Below are 26701 nucleotides of genomic sequence, written 5' to 3'. Positions count from 1 at the left end.
CAATCAACCAACAGGTTGCAACCAATAGTATCCAACATAGATACAAAAAAAAAGTTGGTGCAACTCATCAAGCTTCATTATTTGAATAGAGCATTTTGTTAAATGTTTGCAACACTCAACCACTAAACTAAACTCTGGTTTATACAAAATAAAACTATGGAGAAAAACATCCCCAATTGTTCCAGGCAGTCATTAAGAAAAACATCGAGCTTGTACATTAAATCTCTGTCTCATGATGATGATGCCACAACCTCTCAGTCATGGCCCGCACCGCCTCAGTGGATCAATAGTCATTTGGCCATCCGAGCACAGTCTGTAAGACACACTCACCATTCACCTCCTTTGCTAGTTGTACAGTAATCAGATTAGTGTCTGTGGTAAAGTGTAGTGTCCCTCCATCACTGGATCATTAGACACAAGTGTTGATGTAAGATATCTTCCATTGGAGTAAAACAGAGGATTAAATATGGCTCATTAGTCTGGCTTTTTAATAAAGTCATCAATATTACTTTAGTGATACAAGAGATCTGGCTGAAAATCGGGTTTCCTTTTCTTCATTTTCTGTATAAGATTTGAATTGATTTTGTTGATGCCTTTAAGAATATATGAATATGGCACCACAAAAAAAAAACATACATACAATACAAACAAAACAAATCCACACGTGCCCCGTGTGAAACGAGAAGACAACGCTGATTTATTCGTCGCGTAACTGCCGTACTTCAGTGACGTCACGTTCGCCGTTATTTTAACCCAAACCCCGGTCTTTAGTATGAGGATACGTTGACTTAGTTTCGGGTAGTGTCCAACTGTAACGGCAGAGGGTCTCTGGTCTGTGTGGCAATATTTACAAGACCTGAGTAGATCCAAGCAGACTCTCAAATCAGACTCATGTGGCTCATCATCATCATCATCATCATCATCATCATCGCAGAAGAAAACAGTTTTTTTGAGGCAGACCGAGAGTGTGAATTGTGAAGTGCAGGAAAAGCTACATGTTACGTATTGCTTCTGTTTAAGAGGAGCATCATACAGCTGCGAGTGTTTTTGTTCTCTTGTTAGTGTCTCTACATTTGGCCTGATTACCATCTGGACTATTTTTTTAACTCCGTCCTACTGGGTCCCTTTCCAATCAGGTCTCCCTTTTTGAAAATCAATTAATGAAAAGTCAAGTATTGACTTGGGAAATAGCTTTTCACCTGCGAATCCAACAAGTTACTGCCAGTGTCTGTCACCTGAGACTCTACTACACAACAACACAAGTTTGTTTTGAAGGCTTTTATTGTGGCAAGAAAAAACAGAAAGTATTGAGTTTGCAAAACACAAAGCGAGGTTTTGTGTGTGCGCGTGCTTCTGTCCGTCCTTGAGCTTTAACCAAACTGTGAGTTTCTCAGCAGCAACCACAGAAACACGTGCAGCTTTACAGTCCTTGTGTGAGTGTGTGTGTGCGGTCAGGTTTTGATTGCTGACTGTGTGTGGATGATCCTCTGGATCTCTGCTGAAGCCGGAGTTATTTTCTTGGCAGGGAGCATCTCTTTGGGTTCAGACCCTCCTCTCCTCTCCGTTTCTTTCACTCTTCCTCTTCTCGTCTCTTCATCCATCCCAATGGATGCATGCACACACACACACACACACACACACACTTGCCTTTCCTATGGTCCACCCAGTTTTCTCACAAATGATTTCATCACTGAAGCATGCTCTGGCTCTGCTTCGCCGTGTGCCTGTGGAGTGCCTGTGGATTTCTTTGTGTTCGTATGTGTGTGTGTTTTTGTGTCTGTATCAAACACGTGGCGGGCGGGTGTGTTTGCAGCGAGTGCTGTTCCTGGATTATTTGTGTTCATGTCTGGTTGTTTGCCCATGTTCTCTTGTAACTCTCATGCTGCACTCACATGGGACTCAGGCAGACGGTAAACCGGAGATCATTTTAGCAGACAGCGCCAGCACAGTCCATCCCGTGGTCAGGAACGCCTCGAGTGAATGCCTCGAGTGAATGCCTCGAGTGAATGCCTTCAAATTTGGCACAAACGTGAAAGATCACTGTGACCTCACGTATACGTCCCGTTCTCGCGAAGGCGGTATTTCAGGAACGCCTTTCGTGAATTTAATCACATCTGGCGCAAACGTCCATTTGGATTCAAGGATGAGCTGATTTAGAAATTGGTGGTCAGACGTCAAGGTCACTGTGAAAACACATTTTTGGCTCCAACTCAAGAAATCATGGAGCGCCTTGGTAGCCGAGTGGGTGCAGCACAGCATGCCATGAACCGCGACGTCCGAGGTTTGTTTCCGGCCTCTGGACCTTTTGTTGCACATCATAACCCTCTCTCTTTATCTCTTTATCTCCCCCTATTTCAAAACCTGTCCTCTGTCCAATAAAGGCACATAAGAGGTGTACCTACATAGTTTGAAGCGCACGGCCACTGACGAAGCTGTGGTATTTCACGAGGAGTGAGAATGTGTCGGGATGAAGATGGATGTAAACTGCACCTTGACTGGTTGGCGGAGGTATACAAATACGAGGCTGTAATGCTAGTTTTTGCCTCCGACGTGATTCTCAGACTTGGCAAGGTGTGTTATAGAGATAGTGTGAGATAGAGAGGGAGTATCTGAGAAGAATATGTGATAGAAAGTCATAAACAGTTCCACATTTATCTGGTACTTACATTCATTGCACATACTGCGCCTGAAGGTGCGCAGTCATTTTGTCGTGTCCCGTCACTTTCTGCCAGGTGGCGCGGTCAGAGCTTCCTGTTCGTTGCCGCTGTGCTCGGTATCACCTGAGGCTGTTATTCTGCTTGGCAGATTTCATACACCCTCTGAGCCCCACATCTCTGGCATTTTATAGTTTCGTCTTAGTTTTCTCAAGCTAGATGTAAATCTGCATATGGCTTTAAAGGCAGAAGGTGGCTGTAATTAACCCAAATCTTTACAAATCTGAGAAGACAAAGCAGAAGGAGCCGAACACATGTTCGGCTCCTTCTGCTTGTTCGGCTCCTTCTGCTTTGTCTTCTTCCCTGGTAGCTCTGATCATGACCACACGCATTTTGGTGTTGCAAGGCAAAAGATAATCTTCCATCAGACGTGTATATGCTAATTAGCTGCACATGATAATTAATATACACTCGGGCAGTCAAGAACATTACATTAGGTTGCATGCATTTTATCTGGCAAATTTTCTTTCTTGTCGTCTAAAGTGATTTATAATAACTAAAAATAAAAAGATTATACAATAGACAAATTATTAAAAAGGAGCTAATTGTGATAAAAAAGATGAAAAAGGAATAGCACAGGAAAAGTCTCAGGGTCGTTTGTTTTCTATTGAAACTTCCAACTAAATTGAACTTAGACCTCAAATAGCCTCCACAAGGCATGTCCAGTGGCATTCCAGCATTGGCAGGGGACAGTTGCCAGCTGCCCCTCCCCGAATGGAGGGGCAGCCCAGTTTGTGGGGTTATGTAACTCCTCTCTCCCACTGTACTGGCCCGTGGGTAAACATAAACAAAGCATGGCACAAATGCCAAGTTATAAAATGAAAGCTGTGATTGTGGTAGCATCCGGTTTGGCTGCTTTGTGGGATGAGTGATGCTTTCAGTAATGCTCTTCATTATCCTCTACCTCATACATGGCTGCACATTTGGTTTGAGAAATTGCACCAGAAGGAGTGTAAACAGCAGCAGATAATATGGCCGGCATAGTAAAAACTCAATATCGGGGAAACATTGTCCATCAACTTTGACTGTGTCTGAGCACCAAACAAACTAAGGCCACCGCCTCTTGTCCCACCGGAGTCCTGCCCTATTTCCTGCAGTCCGCTTGTTTAAGTGCAGCTTGATCTCGGATGTCAGGATGGAGCCAGGTATCTGTGAAGTTGTGGGCATAGTCACCGACCTCCCATAGCTGGGTTGGCCTGAAGTCTTATTTCATCCATTGCATTTTTCTGGCACCGGACTTCAGCCAGAGGTGCTCCTTTCCTCTGTGGTATTTGGGGGTGAAGCACTTTATCCAATCCCCACGCTTCCTTTTTCTGATGTTGATGAGTGTATCTGAATATGCCACATAAAACTGTAGCACACTTCATGGGAGCTACAGTACGTCACCATGTGATAGCGCATCTTCTCAGTACCTCGTCTGTAAGGCATCTTCGTTCAACCCCCTCCCCCTCTGCCGTTTATACCTTAATGATCATTTCCATTTGCCGGCTCTTTATTTCCTCTCTCCTTTATTGCCGTTCTTTATGGTTGAACGTGTTATTGTGGCAGCTTTGACGTACGAGGCATGTGCTGGGGTGTATTCAGGGCTTAGCAAGCTCACGTTGGGTGTGGTGTAAGGACTTGTGTGTGTGCTTACACAGTACAGGAAGCCATCCCATAATATGGCCAAGAGGCCGACAACATGGGATAGTGATTTCAGTCAGCATGGCAACGCTTTGCAGCCCCGTCAAACACACAATAGTGTTTTAATGCAGACCACATGTGATGGGGCTCACCATAGGGGGGCACACACACACACACGCACACACACACACACCCCTCTGCCGGCTGTAGGACACAGTGTATAATCAACCTGCGGCCTGGCAGGGCCGGGTACAAACTCTGTAATAATACAGCGGCCCGTTGTCAGACTGTAATAAAGGCTCTATTTCTGCACACACGCGCATCTGCGGTGATACATGTGCTGTCGAGCTGCGTCAGGACGCAGAAGACGGAATGGCTTCTACTCCAAGTGAAAAATAACGCCCGTGTTGACTTCATCGGCTCGGGTTCAAAGACCAGCCGAGGATTCATGCGTTTCTGCTACAAAAAACTGAACATAACTTTCTGAAAGGTTTTTTTTTCGGCGCCTATCAGGGGAATAGATTGCTCTTTGACTGATTAATACTGTACAGCTGGCTGACAAATCCTGTCATTCGTCACATCAAAACAAACATATTTTATTTTCATTGGGCTTATGTCAGCAGGATTGATGCACATATCCATGTGCAGGACTCGGTGGTGGAAAGAGTATTCTGATCCATAAAAGTAGTAATACCAGAAAGGGAAAAAGAAGTACAATTAAAAGTCCTGAGTCAGATGATGCAAAACATGTCATTTGTCAGACAGCAGAGCTCTGCTGAACTACAGGCTGTATTTCCTCAATGGAGGCCTGTCTCTGCGACGGGGTCCCTGAACCAGACATCATTCCATCATCTGGGTAGCAAATATATCTCAAGGACCAGAGTTCCTGAAAGAAAATGTCTATAATGTCATGTTATCGGAAGCAGATATGCCAACTTTACCTCTTAAGGATTGGATTTAGAATCTATGGGTTGTAGACAAAACTCCTGTGTTAGCTGAACTTCTTTGGACGATAAAGCGAAGGCTCGCTGCTTCATCTGACCACACATGGAATGCCATACTTACCATAGTAGTGTGCACCCATTGTTTTCAAGTGCAATGGAGGGATTATTAGCAACATTATGGTTACGCCCACTTTTCATTTTGACCTCCAAATGAGGTGTTGGCTTATCTGACTCAACTGTTTGTTTGCACATCACCTGACTTCCTCCTTTGCCTCCATCATAATTACTGATGTCTTCTCCTCAAAGAAACGGCAGCACCTGAATTCAGCTGATTTGAACTTTTATCAGTTGATGGAGAGTTTAATTCTTTTGGCATTCTGAGTCCATTTCAACAGGGACTTCTTCAGAGACTCGCATTGACCGGGAGGAGGTACAGATACAGGTACTTGTGTGTGCACAAATAAGAAGCACCAGTGCTCCCTATTGACCCAAATCAAGCATATGGTCGACTTTAGGCAGCTAAACTCATGACCTAAATTGCCTAAAGATAATGAATCGTGCTCATAGTTAAATTAAAAACTTGTGATATAATCTCTGAGGGCCGTTGTAATCTATATCTATGTGAATGTCCCCCCTATCTATTACATTTCTGGGGTTTTCTCAAGGTACCGGACCTCTGGGCAGCGGCTTATAGACTGACTCACAAAGTCTATTAACCTTTCGAGTGTAGAGAGTCATTAAGGAGACCTGTGTTCTCAGGTTAAAGCCTGAGGACTGATGAGGTTCTGCTGAGGAACCCAAGGAACACGTGGCTCTGTTTGCTCAAACATGAGAGAAAGAATATGACTTTCATATCCCTCAGAGGCAGATAGGTAAAGCAAAGTCACCTCATGTGTTCCCATCGATATGCAGTGTGTGTGTGTGTGTGATAGTGGAGGAGGATGTGTGTGTGTTATGTCTTCCCTTCTTCTTCTCCATTCATCTTTTCATTCCTCTTTTCTTCTCTCCTTTTCTATTCAATCATTTTCTTCTCCTCTCTTTACTCTTTTCCTCTTATTTCTCTTGTTTCACTTGTCTGCTTTTCTTTCCTCTTTTCTTTCTTCCTTGTCTTTTCTCATTTCGCCTCCTTTCATCTCTGTCTGCTACAGAATTACATTCCCATGCAACGCAACCGTCTGCGTCTCAATTACGTTTTGAGGGAAACATCTCTTCTCCCAGATTACGGCTGCAGTTGTAAACACGCGGTTAAGATTCTAAGTTGTAACAAAAACACAACAAAGCTACTCGGCTTGGCTTCAAATAAGTATGATTGTTACGTTATTTAAATTATGGACACAAGTGAAAACCTTGTCAACATTGATTTTTGGTTTCACACGGGACACGAACAGCAGTCTCCTGGGTGGCTTTCACCCCGACCTCCTCCATGCATGGACTTCCACGGTTTCTATGATCAGAAACGTATTTGTGAAACGTCAGAAACAAACATAATGCTGGAGGAAAAACGCCTCGGAGTGTTTTGTTGTATGGGAACCTTTTCTTCCCTCTTTTTTTATTCTCTTTCCTACTTCAGCATTTCCCCCTGGGGATGAATAAAGTATCTATCTATCTATCTATCTATCTTCCTTTTCTTCTCTTCTTTTCCTTTATTTCCTCTTCCTCCTCTCCCCCTTTTTTCTTCTCTACTTTTACCCCTTTTCTCTTTCTTTACTTCTACTTACTCTCCTCTCTTCTTCAGTTGACTCTGTTCTATTTAAACGGGCCATGTTCCTACCTATTAGTGTTGCTTTGACCTTATTTAAAGATCCCTATGAAGAGAGAGAGAGAGAGAGAGAGAGAGATATTGGGGGAGGGGGAGGGGGGGCTGGCGATGAATGATGCTCCTGTGTGAAAGCCATTGGACCATGACTATACCGTAGGTGATAGAGACCTAGTAACATCAATCATGAACACTCACACGCTCACTCCCTGCTCTCGTTATTCCCAGTAGAAGGGCTTTTCTTGATTTTTAATAAAGGGTATGTGCAGAGAAGGTCAAGGTTATTCAATTGTTGGCCATTCATCTCCACTTTCTGCTATCCCCTGAGGCGCGCACACACATACACACACAGATCTCTCAATCTTAACTCTTGGCCTTTGCACCTTGTGTGTGTCTGTGTGTGTGCGTGTGTGTGTGCGTGCTCGTCGGTGTGAACAATGCAGCCGTCGTCTCTGGGTTGTCTGGTTATCCATCACCGGCTTCATGTAGTTCTGCTGCTATCTTCTGCGTATTTCACCCACTGCGAGAGTTTTGCACCGCGTTCAAGAGATGCCACCGATAATATCGCTTACCGTTTTATCAGGTGACTGTTTGAACTCAATACAAACCTAAATGCTGTGGAAATTGGAAGCTGAATGCACCGCCAGTGGCAAGATAATACCAGCGCCGGTGCACGTGATATAATGTGCGCTGGAGTCTTGTAAAAGGCAGCTGTGGCAGGGCAGAGTCGATATATGAAGCTCAGAGGTTATTGTGGAGAGCATTTTAATCTGTTCCCTCCGGGAATGAGAGCTAGAGATTTGTAAATACTAACAAAATACAGTGAATTATTTGAGCAAATGTTGGAAATTCAATCTGCCTCGGTGTCCTAATCATTGTGTGCCAGACATGAGGTAATATGCTTAGACCATTAAATGATGATATGTAACCTTACACACAAATTCAGTTTCACAGTAGAGGGTATACATCTTCTTTCCATAAGTAGAAAATGCTCTGACATTTATAATAATGCATATTACTAAAAATAACTAACCTCCAGAACTCCATTTGTCTGGGCAGACAATAATGGACTTTTTTAAGGACGTTGTATAAGCCTAGAAAGGTCAAAGCAAGATGGCATCAGACAGTGAGTGAGTGAATACCGCAGCATGATGCTTACAGAAAGTAACAGAAACACATATGATACAACCGCCGCCATGCTGGAAAAACATCGATCATTGTTTATGTTTATTACAGTAAGCTTGATTTGATTTGATTGAACATTTAACTGGATTGAATATGTGTAAAATAAGTTCATCACGAACATGAAAACAGGGCTATTTTATTTATGAAAAGTTGACGTTTGTCACAGAACAGTGACGCACCTGTACGCACCTGTTCAAACTCTGTCACCAGCCGGAATGTTCTGCAAAACCCTGAATGGCATACAATGAAAATATTTTTTACTGCTCACTTTCAATGACTTTTGAATGTATTTTAGCCACGTCAGCAGTAAAATATTGCATCATTTACATTTACTGTTCCAATTGGCACAGAATTGTTTGCAGACATTCATTGTCCACAGAGGATGCATCAACCCAACGACTATAGTCATCCTCTGACTTCTTCTTTCGAGCACCATTTGGTTGATATTTTTGATTTTGAGTCGAATGTCTCTACGACCATTGCCTTCCATTCCTTGAGTTCCTTCATCAGGTCAAAATTATGAATCGTTCGAAGATATTTGAGGTGTGTTAGCATCACAGAGCAGCTAGCACGGGCCCGTTTAGTGACCATCACATTGTTAATGTCAGATTGTACCTCATGAAGGTCTGCTTTGCAGCTTTGTTTGTGGAATGTATGTTGTGATGACGCAGTCTGGTTTGATACCAGAAGGCAGCAAAGGACATTTGATTGAACAGTGAAAATGTCTGAGAGGTTTTAAAATGTTAGCAGATACATCTAATGCAATCTGAGTTAGGCGGGGCTGCTCTGCACTTTTTTTCACTGGTGTTACCTCATAAAAATGAACTTTAGTTCACGTCCCACTGTGGCAGGGTGTAGCTTTCTTCCACTTTGATATTCACAGCTGCTGAAGCAAACTAAATACATGCACAGAATTCAAATTAGCACCTTTTTTATTAATTCCCAATTTAACGGGAGAGGCCTGTGTCTCAGCTGAACAGAGCAAACATAATAATATCATCATCAAATTCTGCCGCAGTCCAATTTCAAATCAATTCAGAGGTCTGCGTTCAATATCAGACAATATCATATGCCTATTTAACATAATCAGTTACGTGTATATCAACTCACAAAAATGAACTAGGATGTCTATTTGCATTAGTATCTGCTAGGTACAGGAGGGGCTTCTCTGAACTTTTTTCACTGAGCTGGTGCCACCTCAGAAACATGAACTTTAATTCAAATCCCACTGTGGCAGGGTGTAACTTTCTCCACTTTCAGCAAACTTAATACATGTACAGAATTCAAATAAGCTATTAATTCACAATCAAACAGGAGAGGCCTGTGTCTCAGCTGAACAGGGCAAAACCTTTCATCATAAAGTTTGTACGTGTTTTATTTTGCTTTATTGAATAGGTTTACAGTAAGTCTCATGATCTGTACACAGTTTGTAGCTTGTTCAGCTGCTCTTTGATGTAGACTGTGAAGGCTAATTGGTGAAAATGCCGTCTTTAATTGGGCACATTAAAGTGCTTCAGCGGATGGATTCAAATGAAAGGTGTTTTGAGAAAGTGAGAGTCTCCGCAACCACGAGAGGTCCTTGAGCATGCAGCCAATACTGGCCGACAAGATCCAGCAGAATGCGCAACAGTCTCACGGCAGTGAGCAATGCAATCTATTGGTTCTGCTTGGAACGGCATTACGTTAAAAATCGATAGTTTGCTTTAGGCAACAAAACCAGTTCAGAAATAAACCCATCATGTTTGGGCTTAAAATAAACAGTTAGTTTTAAGCAACAAAATGAACGTTAGGTTTAGGCAACAAACCACATCGCGATGTTGAACACCAGTCTCGTGGTTAAAAGTCCTGTGTTTGTTGGACTCATCCACCTCCCCTCCTGCCCACCATGAGTGGTCTTCTTTTATATTCAATACTACGCCACTTGGTCTGACCGTTGCATAGCCAAGTGGATGTGTTAAATTTGTGTGTCCACCACGGAAATAGGATCCTAATCGACGTTATTTTTGTCACGAATGACAATTTCTGTCCATTAACACAAAACCAATAGATTGCATTTCGTGACGGTTTCACAACCTGCCGTGACACTTGATTTGGAATGCGTGTGGACGGACTAAGGGGTGCACACTCACTCACTTACGCACACGTGGGAGGCATCGCGTGGTTCTCCTGGTGGAGTTAACAAAGCGCAGAGAAAAGAAAACTCTTTGCAGTCAGATGAAACGATCAGTGCCGGCGAGTTTAGAGTCTAGATTTGAATGCAGGGGAGGGGCTTGACTGGCCAGTGTGTTGTGCATAGTTGTGAATTTTACGGTTCATTGGAATGAGTCATTGCCTTGAGCTGTGTTTTCTAAATATGGTCATCTAAGACTGTATAGGCAGGGAGCGGTATTATTCTTGGAGGACTTTCAAGCCTGTGAATTTTTATGATTTCTTTTTTTGTCAAACGTGTGTGTCTTTTCACATGAGGGAGGGCATTGTTGCAAAGTGATGTCACTTCTGAACAACTCTCCCTCCTTTAACACTCTGATTCCTGATGCAGTGTAGTGAGAGGGGTTAAGCTGACCTTACGACGACGGCGTTTAGGAAATATAAAGAGTCTGAAGTTCCTCACAGTCGATTTGGGTTAGGGGTTAGAAGTTGTTGTTTAGTTACAAACAGTAACATTTAGTTACATCTTGTTGTTACTGGCGGGGATGTCGCTCTCAGCTGACTCCACGCCGTCACTGGAAGCCTTTGTATGGGTGGTTGTGACTGTTTTTTCTATTTTGTGTGTCTCATGCATGAATGCGTCACCACGCTGTTGTGCAGTCCAGTGGTTACTGAATGTCTGTCTTGTTGTAGCGCAGGAGAGGGAAAATCAATACAACAAGGCTTTTTTTTGTTCATGCCTCCTGTAAAACACACTGACCTGTCAGTTTAACTCCAAACTTAATTTTCTTGTTTGTATTTTATTTTAGGGGACTGGACAGTCTACTTAACTTTGGTTGTGTAGTTCAGTCGGAGAGGGAGACAGTCGGGGCGTAACGTCACACTGTCTGGTCACATCTCTGCTGTTACTCCTTAAAAGCTAATTCCAGCGTAATTAGATTTCATGTTGCCATTAAAGCGCATTAAGTTTAAAATCTGCTGATGCAGCTGCGTAGCTGCAGTGTGACACTCTAGAATAGAAGTCCAGCCTTTGGCAAAGGCTCCTGGGAGCTGTAGTTGGAACTCATTTCCGTCCTCATAAAATATGTATTTAATGTAGATTTCTTTGAATATATATTTAAAACTCGCATTGTTTACAACTGTGCTCACTAAAGCTAGCAGTGTTCGTCCGCCTCCTGCTAGTCTATTGCTGGTTTCTTGGTCCCTGCCACAAGTGTTCATCAGTGAAATAGCATGAAATCCAGGGACCCTGGGGGGCCGCTAAACAAAGTGCTAATCAAAACATTCCTCCATTGTGTCCGGCCAATTAAATTAAATTGACTCAACCATGTGACAAATTGATGTTCTGGCTTCTTTGAATAACAAAGTACCACCTGACTAATCGCTCATTGGTTATCTTACTGTAGTCCCCCCCCCCCATCCATTTGTGAGCATTCATATTTAATGATATGAGTGTTTTGATTCTTTAATTCTATTTTTCTACAATGTTTTATTAATGTTTGCAGATTTGTACTTCTTGCTTGCAAAGCAAAGCAAAGAAATATTAATTATGATGTTATTAAGGCAACACCGGTAATATCTGAAGATGAAATGGTGTAATAGCTGGAAATCTAGAAGCCGGATGCAGATATCGCCAACACATGTCCTGAGAGAACTTATTGTCTTCGTAAGTGTCCGATGTTTATGACAAAGAAGATGTTTGTGTTCCATGACTATTGTGTGTGACAGAGCTGGGCGGTAAAATATGTGTTGGGTTAGCGTTTATGGTCGACTTCTGAAGGCGGTGACAGAGAAAACGGAACAGGAGATTTGTACCTTCATTACCTGAAGACGTGGGTCTCTCTCTCTCTCTCTCTCTCTCTCTCTCTCTCTCTCTCTCTCTCGTGCTCTCTTTCCATCCATTTGTCTGTCTATCCCTCATGCATCTGTCTTCTGTACGCCATCAATTATTCACCCGGACCAGATGAATATTTCAAAGGGTGCCGGACTCTTCCTCTACACCTCATCCCCTCGTCCCTGTCTCCGTTTTATCTCTCCACTCTCTCGGTCTCTTCTTCCTCATCTGTCTCCGCCTTCATGCTTCCTCTGCCGCCATCACCCTCTCATGCTTTTCGCCTGTGTGTGAGTGTGTGTGTGTGTGTGTGTGCGTGCATAGACCCTGATTTTAGTCCTGTGGAATCTGTAAAAGATGAGACTTCAGCCTCATGCTGTGAACTAGACTGTCTGCTGTCTCTGGTCATCATTTGTAACCTCAGCTGGCTGCAAGTGTGTGTGTGTGTGTGTTGGTCTCATGTCTGCAAGTTTGCCCATAAAGTATGCGTGTCTTCTTCTATGTCAGGCTTTTTTTGGGGAGGATTAATGGAAGAGGCGTTTTTGAAGTGATGGTTTGTTGGGGCTGTCGGAGGCCACTCCAGTCAGCTCCTCATTAACTATGAATGGGTTCTACCTTTCGCATGTTTTCATAGGCCAGTTTTTCACTTAACCAAGAAATGCGTGAGGAGAGCCACACCACGGCTTTGTCCCGACTCTATTCCTTAAGCTTGAAACTTTAATTGTAAGGACTGGCCTGAGTGTTTGCTAAGAGATAATGAGAAATAACGATCAAGTATTTTACTCATTACTCTGATTATTAACCACTTATTGGATAAGTATTTTTGGATGTTTTTAATTACAACAAACATTAATTATACTTGTAATAAACAGGGCAAAAAGTAATCAAAACATAATCTTAGAAACGGACTCAGCGATTCGCACTGTTGTCTCAAAGCACAGAGCGTTTGGGTCTGAATTATCCAGCTGACTGGAGCCTTCCTTCATGTTCTCCACATGTGCAGGTTTCCAGCCTCCTCCCACAGGACAAAGACATCTTATACTGCAGTTACCAATTTGAATGAATTTGAGTGTGAATCTGTTCGTATGTGTCGGCTCTGTAATGGACTGTCTCTCACTGTGTCACCATGTGAGATGTGACAGGCTCCATCCCTCTCCATTCCCACCTGAGGGACATGTGGGAATAAAAAAACAGATAGATTGATCCTAATAATAATCTACGGTAGCTTGGTTCAAGCATTTGTAAATTGCAGAAACATATTTTTGTTTCGTTGTATATAGAATGTACAATCTACATACTGTACAACATCACTCATTGGCGACTTTCTAGCTGTCACTTTGACTAATATATATTTGCCATTGTTCTGATGACCCATTATTCCAAAACACCAATAGTCTGAAAAGTGCCCCATTGGACCAAAAGCCCTTTTGTCCGATAGTCCGTTACCCCGAAAATAAACACCCCTTGCTCCAAAAATACACACTATGCATGCGACAAACAGAAGCACGTGGCTAATTATTATTAACAATGAAAGCGATATTTTCCCCCCAATATGGCGAAGGCATGACCTGCCCTACTCTGCCTGCAATTGTCTAGAACTCGCTGCCTTCGTTGATTGGGTTGGTTAGGTTTAGTCATGAGAAGTGAGATTGGTCCGGGTGAGGGTAAGAATATCAGGGTAAGCCAATCGGAAGCAAGAGTAGGGTGGGTCAGGCCTCCTCCGTCCTTCTGTGTACTAATAAGCCAGAATGTGCTTTTGTTTGTTGCAGGGACAATGTGTACTTTCAGTGTAATGGGTCCTTGGTTTTCGGGGTAACGGGCCGTCTGACAAATGGGCTTTTGGAATAATGAGCCATCGCAACAACCAATGCCAGACCCATTTTTGTTGAGATGAAGCGTTTTATACCTTTTGAATAGAGGAAGCCACCTCTACAGAGATCATTTGAGAATCATTTATCACATAATGTACAATGAATGCAATTTTGAATTTTTACTCTTCAAACTTGCCATCTTTGGTTTTCCTGTGAACAGTGTATGGCATTAAATGTTAAAGGAAGTGCACACATGCGATACTTAATGACTTTATCCTTTGTTCATTTTGTTTTGCTTTAGTTAATAACTATGCATTCTATTATCTTTTTATGTTTAAATCTCAAATGGAAGTGAGATGTGGTCTTCATTTTGAGAAATGTAAGCGTTAAAAACACTACTGCAGTAATTAGACGGGACAAAAGACAATATATCATACACCCCACAGTATTCATGCATCATCTTCGGCAAGAAACCATTGAGATAAAATACATAGCTTCCGTCGTGGTCATCAATAACATCATCATTTGAGTCGGGCACAACAGCAACATGACTGGAATATTCTGTCTTCTAATCTGGGATTAGAGCCAGAGGATCAAACTGTGATCATCAGGGAGAGATAGGAGAGATGGAGAGAACAGGAAGAAGTGAGGGAGGATGAGAGATGGCTCCGAAGAGGAGACGAAACAAAAGGGCCCGATTCTGCCCTTTTCTTTAGCACTCCTTTTTTTAACTTCTTTCCAACCTCACGTGTCTGTGAGTGTGTTCATATGTGTTCTCTGTGTGTGTGTGTGTGTGTGTGTGTGTGTGTGTGTGTGTGTGTTTTATTGGCAGGATTCTAGCATTTGCTGTGGCTGTGTCCGGCTGCGCTGCAATCTGTTTGCTCTCCCTCGTTCTCTCTCGTTGCAGAGCGGCAGCACATTTGGCCCCGACGCGCTCTTAATCTCGTACCGACTGATGATGATGATGATGATGTTTATCATGATGATGATGATGGTGTGTGTTTCTGCTTTGCTTCCTTTAAGGTCCATTCTTAAAGAGTGATCCAATTATAGTACTATCCGAGCCAGAGTCAGACAGGGCCGGTCAGATGTCAGTTACTCTCTCTCCTATGATCTCTCGTAGAAAGACTGAGTTCACGCAGGAATGCGGTGCTGTTTAGATATTTTCAGACAGCGGGCAGTTCCTACCACCCCTTATGGTTGGTTGTGACGTTCACCAGCGGCTGGCGAGCCACCGATGTGTGCAGCAGCGGCGAGGATCGAGAGGGCAGAGGATGCAACGATAACCATTCAGTATCCAGAAATGTCTTAGGCCAATGTTGAACTACCACATTTTACATTTTAGTTTCCGCTCACTTTCTTTCACAGCTAAAATAGATTAAGCTCACTCTGTTTGCTTCATTTTATTATCATTTCATCTAATTTGATCTATTGACATGATGTATTTAATCTTATTAAATGCTTTATTGTAACTGGGTTTAGCTTGCTTCAACTCTGTTAAGCGCATTGTCGGGTTTAAATAAAAAAAATCTCATTACATGCCTTCTTACCCAGAAGACACAATAAGAATTAGTTTCACTCCCTGTTTTTCTCGCTGCCTGTCTGATCTGGCAGCGTGCCAGTGCGGCCACACTGAGACACACACACACACACACACACACACACAGTAACAAACCGAGGCATGCTGCGATGTCTTCAGTGCCCATGATGCTGAAGTGGTGTGTGTGTGTGTATGTGTGTGTGTGTCTCTTTCCATTTTCACCTTTTCCTTCTATGCAGCAACAGAATGGGATTACTTTGACTGACAGGTGTGACCGGTGTTCAACCCATACACACACACACACACACACGCATACACTCGAGCCAACAATGTGATTATTACAATTGCCATATGAATATGTCATGTTGGGGTCGCCATGGCAACAGTGATATGCACTGCATTACCTTGACACGAGTGCGACGTCATGTTTTATCCACTCGGAGGGAAATTGTTATTCTGCCACCAGTGTTTCCTTCATTCGAGGCTCAGTCTGACATGCATCCCCGCTGGCTGAGAACATTTACAGTATTCATGCATAATACTAATATAGTGGTAGATTTATATCTGCAGTACGGAGTTGGTTTCAGCATAAGGAAGCATTAAAGGGGAGGCCACACGTGAGCTCTATTTTTATCAAACTAAAAGAGAAAATAACCCACTTTAGCTTAAGGTTGAATAATGTAGGGACGGCTGCACTACTGTATGCTGCGTGTCTGCGATGCATGAATGAGACGGTTCTCCATTTGGCCGAGCTGGTGAGTCTTATGTTACGCAGCAGCAAGGGCAAGAAAATCTACTTAGCCGGAGTGCAGGATGCAGATGATGTGGCAGGTGTAACGATCTCTTTCAGCTGCTGATGAAACAGTATAGCAGGGCATGATGCTGTGGTACAACTTCCTGTAGAGGAGGATTTTAATAAGATGAGCAGGTGAATTTCAGGTGGTGCAACATAATAAACGTGTTAACAATGATTAAAGTCGCTCGGCATTTTGGGAAATGCTTCTCTTCATTGTCTTGCAGAGTTGTTATATGTTTTGTGGGTTGAGAGCTGGGAAAAAGTTGACTTAGCTTAGCATAAATGCCGGATGCAGCTCGCCTGGCTTTGTTTGGCAAGAAATAGTGCTTTTACTATCTCTTTCCCTAAAACCACAAATCCGATTTATTTTATTATAATTGATTAAAAGCCAGGAGAAGGAGAAAAACTCACTGACACACGCTTAAATAGTGTATCAGGGACCCACCATTCACTCTGTTGATCCTCTATGCAGATGCTTAATTAGACATCCAATTAGCATCATCTATCATCTCTAAAGGAGATCTCGCAATCAGTATTTGCTATAAGTACATGAGGAATATTGAATATGCCAGAAAGGGAGCAGAAAATCATTGAAACGGCTCGATATGAACGTCGTGTTCAATCGAGCTGATGCACCTTTGTACTGTCGCAGCAGCTGTGATTTAATTCATTCAAAGTTGTTTTTCGAAAAACGATGTCAGTTTTACGATGTTTTATCGTGTGGTAAGCCAATTTTATTTTCTATGACTATTCAATTAATAATTGCCTAATTTGAATTGATTTAGATGTTGTTCATGTTGGAGGGTTTTTCCGATGATTTTTTTTTGGAACAAACAAGGAACAGTGTTTCATTGCCCCACAGTTAAGGTTCACAAGCTGCTCCAGGGCTTCCCTGATGTAAGAATGCATCTCTTTGTTCTCGAGGGGGGGGTCACAAGACAACATTTTGAGAAGGAGCCGTTTAAATTGTGGCTGTATTTCAAGGGCAGAAGCAGGTCACAAAACTGCAATTGCTCAGTTTGATGCAGATTTCTTTTAGTGATGTTTTATTATTATTATTATCACTGAATATCAGACTAAACCTGTCTTTTCTCCCCCCCCCCCCCACCTGTATGTTTCCTGTAGGTTAACAGACCTGTCAGGCATCCTCACAGATGGACCAGTAAACTATAAGTATAAGACCAAATGCACCTGGCTAATAGAAGGATAGTAAGTATCACTGTGTGTTTCCCTCCTCTGTCATCATTTATCTTACTTTGTGATAAACTGATATTTCTTTGTATCTGGCTGAAGGGCTTCCGATAAAGACAGCTTTTTTTTTTTTTACTGTATAAATAGAAGCAGTTTGTCTTCATATGTATTGTGGTCCATAGCTTTGTGCTCATTTACTGCTATGCAATGCTGTGTACATTTTTTCTGCTGTTGTTGACACCTGTCATGACATGTGACATCATTTAAGAGTCACTAACTGAATGACACCTGTAACAAAACATCTGGAAAGAATACATTGCGTTATAATCTCTGTATACTCCGGGATGTCAGATTTGGCTGCAGATGTTCATTATCTCCATGGAAAATATTAAAGGAAGGTTCAGGCTCTGTAAAATATTTGAAAAGACGACATTTTTAGCTAAATCAAGTCCATTTCATGCATATAGCCTAAAATCCTAAAACTCAAATTTGAAATATGGATTGAATGCCACGAACTCCAGATATCTACGGCCCACTGAGGATGAATGAAATCTCTCACTTTTTGCACCACCAGCAGGTCAAAAGCTCCACTGAAATTACATCTATTGCTTTCAAAAATGCATTGTTCCATACCTGCATGTTCTTTTGTCTCTATTTCACGTATATCAATAATAACACACTTCACTCCCTTCCATCTACTATATCTCACTGATAAGTGAATGCACTCTTTGGCTAGAACAATCATGTCTTTGTTCTTGTGCAACTGGATCCACTTGTACTAATTTTGTCACTCCCATTTACTCCTAGTTTGCTTGCTTAGTTTGCACTCGAGAGTTGCTTCTGGTGGTTTTTACAGCTTTAGTCTCACAGAGCTTTATAGGCCTTTGTTCAAACTATTGGGTACGCCTATATATAGACACAAATTAAAGGGACGTTTGACACTGGTTACGATCACAACTTTTGGATCAAATAGATTGTCTGTTTTTGCAAAATCTATTTGCCACATTGCCTTTAGTGTCGATATTCATGGTCCCCAGATGATGATTTGTGATGACTTTGTTTTTCATTTAGTGCCACCATTAGGTCAGAAAATGACTGTTTGACCAAGAATCTGATACAAAAAAAAAATCTTGTTTTGAACTTTTCGAAAAATTCTTCTGAATATTCATCTAGTGCCAAGTGAACGTATATCTACTTTTAACTTTTCTGCAGCATCATTATCAGATCAAAAATCCCACTTGTACACAAAAAATATCGAAATGAAATATTATATATATATATTTTAAACTATCGACATAACATTTACTGAGCACATGCATGTGTCCAAGAGGATACATCCTTGCAGCATTCCCTCTTGTGCGTCCCTTTCCACTTTCAGTTCCACGTCCAGAATAGCAAAATATCTGCATATTGCTTGTTTGAACACTTATTATATTTACATGGACATTAACCTGCCCGGTTTTGAGAATACCGTGGCAGGTACAATAAACACTTTTAGCATATACAGGTGTCCCAAAACTGGAACAAGAGCTTATTTCAGAGTTCTGAAACCATCCATTATCTTTTTTTAAAGATGGCGATTTATTGGAGGGGGTTATGAAACCAGAATATACACCAAAAAAGAGCATAATTGGGATAATAGTGCACATGGAAACACACCTTTTGCAGCATCTCGGAGACTTGTGTTAAGAAACCACGATGACTTCATCATAGCAAAAATGTTTTTTCTGAGGCACTGTGTGTCAATTTGTGATCACAGGCGAGCATGAAATGAAGCATATAGGTAATCTTTATTCATCAAATGTATTTTTTATCGTACCCATCTGTACTGTGTTCTGTCTCCTCTCGCTCCCTGCCTCCCAGTCCTAATGCAGTACTCAGGCTGCGCTTCAATCACTTCGCCACAGAGTGCAGCTGGGACCACATGTACGTCTATGATGGAGACTCCATTTACGGCCCTTTGATTGCTGTCTTCAGGTGAGCGCCCGCCATTCTGAGTAGGAGGAAGCTGTGAGAGGGGAGGGGGGGATATGGAAATAGCTCAGGTAGCCTTTGGCACAGCTTCAATAGCTCCGACAATTTTTCCCTTATGCAGTCAAATGACTCCACATTTAGGCAAACAAAGGGCCTCATAATTACCATAGTACCACAATGCAGCAATAATAGAAAGAAAATACTGCAATTACTCACATCAGCCCTGAAAACCACTTGTTTCTGGAGCTTTATTGCATATATTCAATTTCCCCCCCCCCCCAAAGGACATTCTACAAGCATGTGGGTGGCGCTCTTTCATTCGACAAGAATTCATTAAAAAACAGCCATGCCACAATAATTTAACAACCTCCCGCTTTCTACGCTGCTCAATTGAAGCTTATCTCCTGTTGAGAGTTCAGTTGCTTCCAGGATATGAAGGAGCTAATTTGACCTATTCCAACCAAGGAAAGATTATCTGGCATTTGAATATACAAAGCCTAGACTTGCGTAGCATAATTACCAACAATAACTGAGCTTACATTGTTTATTATAGATGGGTACATACTTATGTTGCGGAAAGAAGGCTATGGGCGCCGCAGGGAGGAGGCTTTGAGTCGGATTCATTTGGGACGAGTGTGCATTCGCGGTGCATTGCATTTATTGAAAGAGACAAGCAGAGCACAAAAGAAACCACCAACCCCCAACTGTAAAACCCCATCAAACAGATAAAAACTAAATATGACTGCACTGCAATGGTGTTTTACTTTAAGGCTAATCACTGTCATAGTTTTAGTGGGGCCTGCAATTGCTCAAATGGAATCTTTTTTTTTTATCTTATAGCTATCCAGTGGTGCTTTTAGATCAGAGTGCATAAAATAAAGCAGCATTTCAAAATGCTTTCAACATTATTACTTCTTTTTTGGGGGGGATTAGGGTTGCTGTCTATCTTTCTTAGTCTCATTCTCTTTCTGTCTCTTTCTCAGTGGTCTAGTAGTACCAGAGACGAGGGGCAATGAGACGGTCCCGGAGGTAGTGACGACGTCCGGCTACGCACTGCTCCACTTCTTCAGCGACGCTGCCTACAACCTGACCGGCTTCAGCATCGCCTACTCGTATGTCCAGACGTCAAACGCCTTTCACTCTTTTAATCATCTCTCTTCCCCCTTCTGAGTCTGATATTTAAATGTCTGACAAACCCATTGTACACTACATGCCCCGCACCAATCAGCAGGCAAAGTTAGCAACTGGCTAACTGGTGATGAAAGTGGATCAACTAGGATCTAAAGAGCCAGGAATTGGTGGAGACCACAAAAAGAGTGTGAATTTTGAACATATAACTAACTATTCATCAAATGAATGACACTGTAGCTACATGTCTGGATGTGTAAGTGGGCAGCTGTTTGATAATACCATAGCGAATTATTAGCTTGCTGTGGAGGGGACAAAAATGTCATGTAGCTTTCTGTACATAGTGCATAAATAGTTCCTGAGTTACTTAAAGAACATTATCGTCTTCAGCTGATATGCAATGTTGCTAGTTATAATAAAATCAACCAAAAAAACACTTGAAAGTTTCGAGTATATCGTCCTTTAGATCTCTGAAACGTCACATTAGCATCAGCTAAAGACTAGCTCATATGAGGTTGTCACTTAGCTAGTTCATTTGCAACGCTAGCTAGTCACTCCTACAGCTACAGCTAGCTAATTGACCCTTTTTCACACCCGACATATTGTCAGCTCATTGCAGGAAAAGCGCAGGTGTAATTAATAACGCTAATGACGGTTGGTAGCTTGTTGTGTGTGCTGGCTCACTTGCATGGGGGTCATTCGTATGTTCCCAGGGTCCTTGTTGTAAGAGATTAGTAAGGGCTATCTTCATCAGAGGGGGATAGACGCTTAGGTTTCAAGTTCCTCAGTAGGCTATAAATGAATGGATGAAGGATATTGTGAATTTGCTTTGCACAAAGAGCATAACAGAATATCAAGAGATCGTCAACAACCATAGATGACGGCATATAATACAACATAAAACATGAGCATCGTAAAAACACCATAAAAAAAACAATAATTTGGAAAAAAATCGATAAAGGACATCAGTTGCAAGTAGAAGTGCAGAGTTCATACCATGTGTTTGAAGCTTGTTAAGCAGCTGGATGTGGGGCCTCTTTCAGCCTTCGCCCTGAAGATAAACGTACAGTATATATTCAGGTCGTACAAGATGTGGTGGATCTGCTATGATCCTGTGAGCTAAATTAAGTAAATGAATTCAATAAGCTGTAGGTGGCTAATTTCATTACATACATTTAACACTTGACCTGTGGAAAAAAAGCAATGCTGGAAACATAAAACTCTTTGATAGGTCTCCTTAATAAGTCCAATTAAGAGGATATTGAACTGGGGAACCTCCGACCCGAGAATGAATAACTGGGACACTTAATGGAACCGAGTCATCGCTAATGAAATTTGTTTCACCTGTTGCTGCTAAAATGAATCAAAATGTCTGCTGTTAAAAAGGTCCGTTGTACCGGCTGTCTGAAGGTATGCAATCAGTTTATCCTGTTAAGTTAATGATAGTGTCCGTGCGTCCTTTCATATGACTTCTGCTAAAAAAAAAATCCCTCATTAGTATGAGGCAGAGGCAGTGCTTTTATTATACTTAAAGCAACTAAAGGTGCTTTTGAGGAAAGATGGTGTTGCATTTAGTAAATGACCCTCTTCATAGTAAAAAACAACGACCCAAATAAAAAATGGTTTCAACTCGAGCTGCTTCATGCAGTCATCCAGCTGCTATCTAAGCGCAGTTAGCCAAAGCCAAAGCTAACATTAATGTCTCTACAGTTGGTACGTCAAAAAATGTGAACGCACATTAAGACGGTTTGCTCCAAAATGTTAACGTACATTTGGGTTGTTTTAAGCTGTTCGGACAATAAACGACCGCTGGTGTTGAACTGGTGAGCACAGTCTTTGTTGTACTGCTTTTGTTTCCCGACCTTACTCAAAGGTCACTTGTACAGAACAGTACAGTACAGTACTGTGCATCTGTATACGCCATGTCACCACATCTTACCCACAGACACAAACCAGGCTGCTTTGTGCCAGTAGTGATGGGCCATGATGGAAAATGTAATATGGGTATGTAAGGCTAGGGTGGGTTGGCTGGTTGGTTGGCACACAGCTATTTTCTGGTCACAGAAACAAAAATGGAACATTAGGATGTTTTCTTTCTTTATCCTTCACTCAGCATATCTACAGAAGCAGAGAAGGAAGTCGCTGTCCTTCTGTGTGTGTTGTTATCCAACTTTTCTCCTTGCTCTGTTAGCTGGCCCGGCGTGGCATGCTTAAGTGCATGTTAGTGCGTGTGAGTGTGCCTCACTGGTTAGCTCACGGCCTCTGCACTGCCCTCACATGGCTGATAATGCCACCCGGACGGAGAGCGTCGTTGCGGAAGCGCAGCACCCGCCCCACTCAGGTAAACGCCATTAGCTCCGACAGCACTGTTGCAGTAGTTCGCACTGTTCGTGCCGTTAGCACCGTTAGCAGCCGGCTTGCCGTCACCATGTTGAGAGCCGTCGAGAGGCAATCTACATGCTCCCAATCTCAGATCCTGCATCTCATTATTTTCAGTGGTTTTTATTCCCACTGATGAATTAAATGTTTTGTAACTTTAGCATTTTAACATTGTGCCAACCAAAGCCAACGTGATGGGGTTGGTTGGCATAAATTACTTTAATCCCCTCATTTTAGAAAAAACATGTGTCTACATTAATAAAACATATATTGGTAGCTGAGACCTAAACCTCTTATTCGCTGCTGGTTTGAATATTCTGTCAGAAATTATACCTGAGAAATATGGCAGAGAGTGAAAAGTGTGGCAACCAACCCCGGTCTCCCCTACACATGGGAGGAGTGAGCACAGGTTACTGCACAGTCCACAGCCTTGAGGCTCTCAGCACACACACACACACACACACACACACTGAGGATAAGTGTTGTCATGCCGACCCGCTTGTCACAGCAGCAAAGCTTTTTGTGTAAATGAAAAGATGATTTTCTACCTCTGGTCGTTGACTCCTACTGTCACTCTATCTCTTTCAGAATCAATATTTACTGATATTGCAGAGAAATAGCGTGTAATGTTTGGCAAATCAGTTGGGTCATTATGTCCCATTTCATTTTTTTCCCTGTTATTATAGGTCCTAGTTTGGGGAACATGTAATGATCCCTCATTTTCAGTCTCCTTTGTGTCATTTTCTTTATGTCTTTCTAGCTGAAGCATCTCTTGTTTTTTCCCTTTTGAATTATATCGGTCTTGCTCCATCTCTCTTATTGGCTCTTTGTATCATTACATTTAATTGGCAGACACTTTCGTCCAGAGCCACTTGCAATAAGTGCATTCAGACTCGATAGGAACAAGAGGTACAAATCGGAAAAGCACCCCTCTCAAACAAACAGCTGAGTTCAGTGCTGCAGTACATCTGCTTTCTTGTGTTCTGATGTTAATATTGTATCATGGATCCAATGGGTCACTATTTTAACCATTGTTATGTTGAAGTACTTTTGTGTCATGAAGCCGGTTAACTCTCAAACTAATCTCACTGCAGGTTAAACTGGCCACATGGTATAAGTGCAATAATACACCCTGAGGTGTCTTGACATGGGGAATTCCTCGGAGTTCATTATTTTTGAATATCAAGACTGTTGATATTCTGTAAAAGTCCAACATCCACTCTCCTTTTAGCTCTGCTTTGGTCTCCTCCAACTCCTGACTCTATCCTGAATCTATCTGACTCTTTAGCAGCTTATATGTTCCACTTTCTTCAACAGCTGTCTGTCTGCGTTTTGGTGCTGTGCAGGTAGCGAGCAGTGAGTTTAAAAGAGCTCGTTTTCTGAAAAACAGTGAAAAGTGATGAATGAGAGTGCTGAGACTGAACCGTATACCGCGAGTACGAAAAACCAAAACTATCGGATAAAAGTGGCAAAAAGTGCTGCAGAGATGAAGAGTCTTGCAGGGGCTCAGCACAAAAAACACTTTCATATTACATAGAGTTAATTTAATTCATTGTTAAAACGTCCATCTCAAAGCTTTGGGGTCATCTAAAGAAATCTGTCTCAGTCGAGAATCCTCTGTGCCCACGGTGCCGCGTATAACCTCGAAGAACTGTCCGACTGTGTCTCCTTCAGGATAAACTCCTGTCCCAACAACTGTTCGGGCCACGGCAGATGCAGCACAGCCAACTCGGTCTCGGGCCGAGTGTACTGCGAGTGCGAGGAGTACTGGAAAGGAGAGGCCTGCGACATCCCGTACTGCCGGGGCAACTGTGGCAGCCCGGGTCACGGCTACTGTGACCTGACGGGAGAGAAGCTCTGCGTCTGCAACGACAGCTGGCAAGGTGAGAGAGAGAGCCGGACGGGAAAGAGGAAGCAGCCTTTTTATCAGGGGATATTAATCAGGTATATGGATGAACTGAGAAACTCTTTGGTCTTCTTGGAGTTCAGCCAGGACGGTGAGACGTGTCTCTTTGGCCCGGAGCTAATGGGTTTTGTCAAGAGGTTTAGGAAGGAAAGAGGAGGAAGATGATGGTGAGGATTTAAGGACAGGAAAGGACACGAGATAGTGTGTTCTGAACTGCCTTAATTTATTACTTCATCTGTAATGTTGCTGATCCCAGGAAGCATTGATTTACTGATTTTAAGGTCAAAAATGTCGAGATGTCTGGCTTAAAACTGGCCTACATTTGGTTAAAAACTCAAATGTTTACATATTGTTACGTATGACAGTATTCAATGACTATATTTCATCATGTAGTGAGGACCTGTTTCACATTGCTGTTTAAACAGCAGCTCTGTGTAACCAACATGTCTGAAAACATTTACATGTCCACCTAAATGAGTCGGGTTTTATGATGTTTGTACATGTGATTTAAGCATCAAATGACCAAATCAATGCGTACCTGGACTTACTGTGCAACATTTTATTAATTCCATTATGTCATTGTTGCACCTCGATATAATTATTCTGCAATCAGTACAAATGAGGTCAATGCCGGTGTTTATTTGTTCTGAAAACAAATACCACAGTCCTCATGATGCCTGTGATGAAGAGGATCTTTTGATGTTTCACTTTTGTTCATTATTCAGTGAGAAAATGGAAACAGAGATGGGAGATAAAAAAAAGCACAACGGCAGCTGTTTTGCTCTTTATGCTCAACATAATGTTGCCTGATTCAATATTGTTTTGTGTCGTAAAACAAAAGATTTTATGGGAAATCCATTACCTGGCTTGATTACTTTAGTTGTTTACGTTTCATTTGTGAACACTTTGCTGGTGCTCAGCAGCACGCAGAGCACCTTCATGATACATCGGGTATCTGACTGGAAACTTTACACTGTTGTGTGCTTGTTTTTTACTTGTACATCTTGCAAATCTGAAAAGGAACGGCCATATCTCTATAATGCAACAGATTCCAGGCTTGTATAGATTAATGTTTGTTTTCTACATGAAGAATCTTCTGTTTGTTTTCATATTTTTCCAAAGCATCAATTTAGAGACTCGATGCCAAACACACAAATTGGTATTTTATTATTTTTAAGTCATCAACACAACACAACAACATTCAAATACAAATCGTCCTGTGCCTGGTTTACCTCACAGACTGTCTTGTTTCTACTCTCAAAATAATTCACAACCAGTTTTATCCTTTATTAGTATTATTATTAGCAGTAGTAGTAGTATTGTTGTTATTGTTGTTTGTATTATCATATAACCACATTATGGTCCAGTGAAGTCAGATCAGATGATGACGTGCTGCCCCCTTCTGGAGAAATAGTGTTAACACAAGTTCACTGAGAAAGAGTCTTTTGGTCTGTCTTGTCTGCAGACATGTTGGTAAATCACTGAATGAAAACATGGAATAGTGCCTGAACTGTGACACTTTAAGGGATCTGTCCCTTTATCCTGACAACCACATTGTTTTTATGTCTTTTGTATCATTAATGTACGGCATATATCGTTCTAGCACAAAGTCTGCAGGCGTGTTTTAGAGTTATGAATTTACACTTGTGCTCGTAAATGTCGTGAGTGACGAGTCTCGTAAAAGAAGCTGAGAGTGAAGACTTCAGTGAGACAGAGAGATGAGTGTGTGTGTGTGTGTGCGTGTGTGTGTGTGTGTGTGGGGGGGGGGGGGGGGG

General features: G+C 42.1%; 1 protein-coding gene across 3 annotated transcripts in view; it reads left to right on the top strand.

Moving 5' to 3' along the window:
- The window catches only part of atrnl1a (attractin-like 1a), a 199824-nt gene that overhangs the window by 11185 nt on the left and 161938 nt on the right, over positions 1-26701 (top strand). For all 3 annotated transcript variants that reach the window (XM_031872746.1, XM_031872756.1, XM_031872738.1), the window contains exons 2-5: positions 17474-17557; positions 19403-19516; positions 20497-20625; positions 24695-24903. In XM_031872746.1, coding sequence (XP_031728606.1) covers positions 17474-17557; positions 19403-19516; positions 20497-20625; positions 24695-24903 — 536 coding nt within the window. The remainder of the gene's footprint in view (positions 1-17473; positions 17558-19402; positions 19517-20496; positions 20626-24694; positions 24904-26701) is intronic.

Source organism: Anarrhichthys ocellatus, unplaced genomic scaffold (assembly GCF_004355925.1).
Source record: "Anarrhichthys ocellatus isolate YVR2014 unplaced genomic scaffold, GSC_Weel_1.0 scaffold3, whole genome shotgun sequence".
NCBI lineage: Eukaryota > Metazoa > Chordata > Actinopteri > Perciformes > Anarhichadidae > Anarrhichthys > Anarrhichthys ocellatus.
Note: the sequence above shows the minus strand (reverse complement) of the source record. Positions and strands in the feature narration are given on the sequence as shown.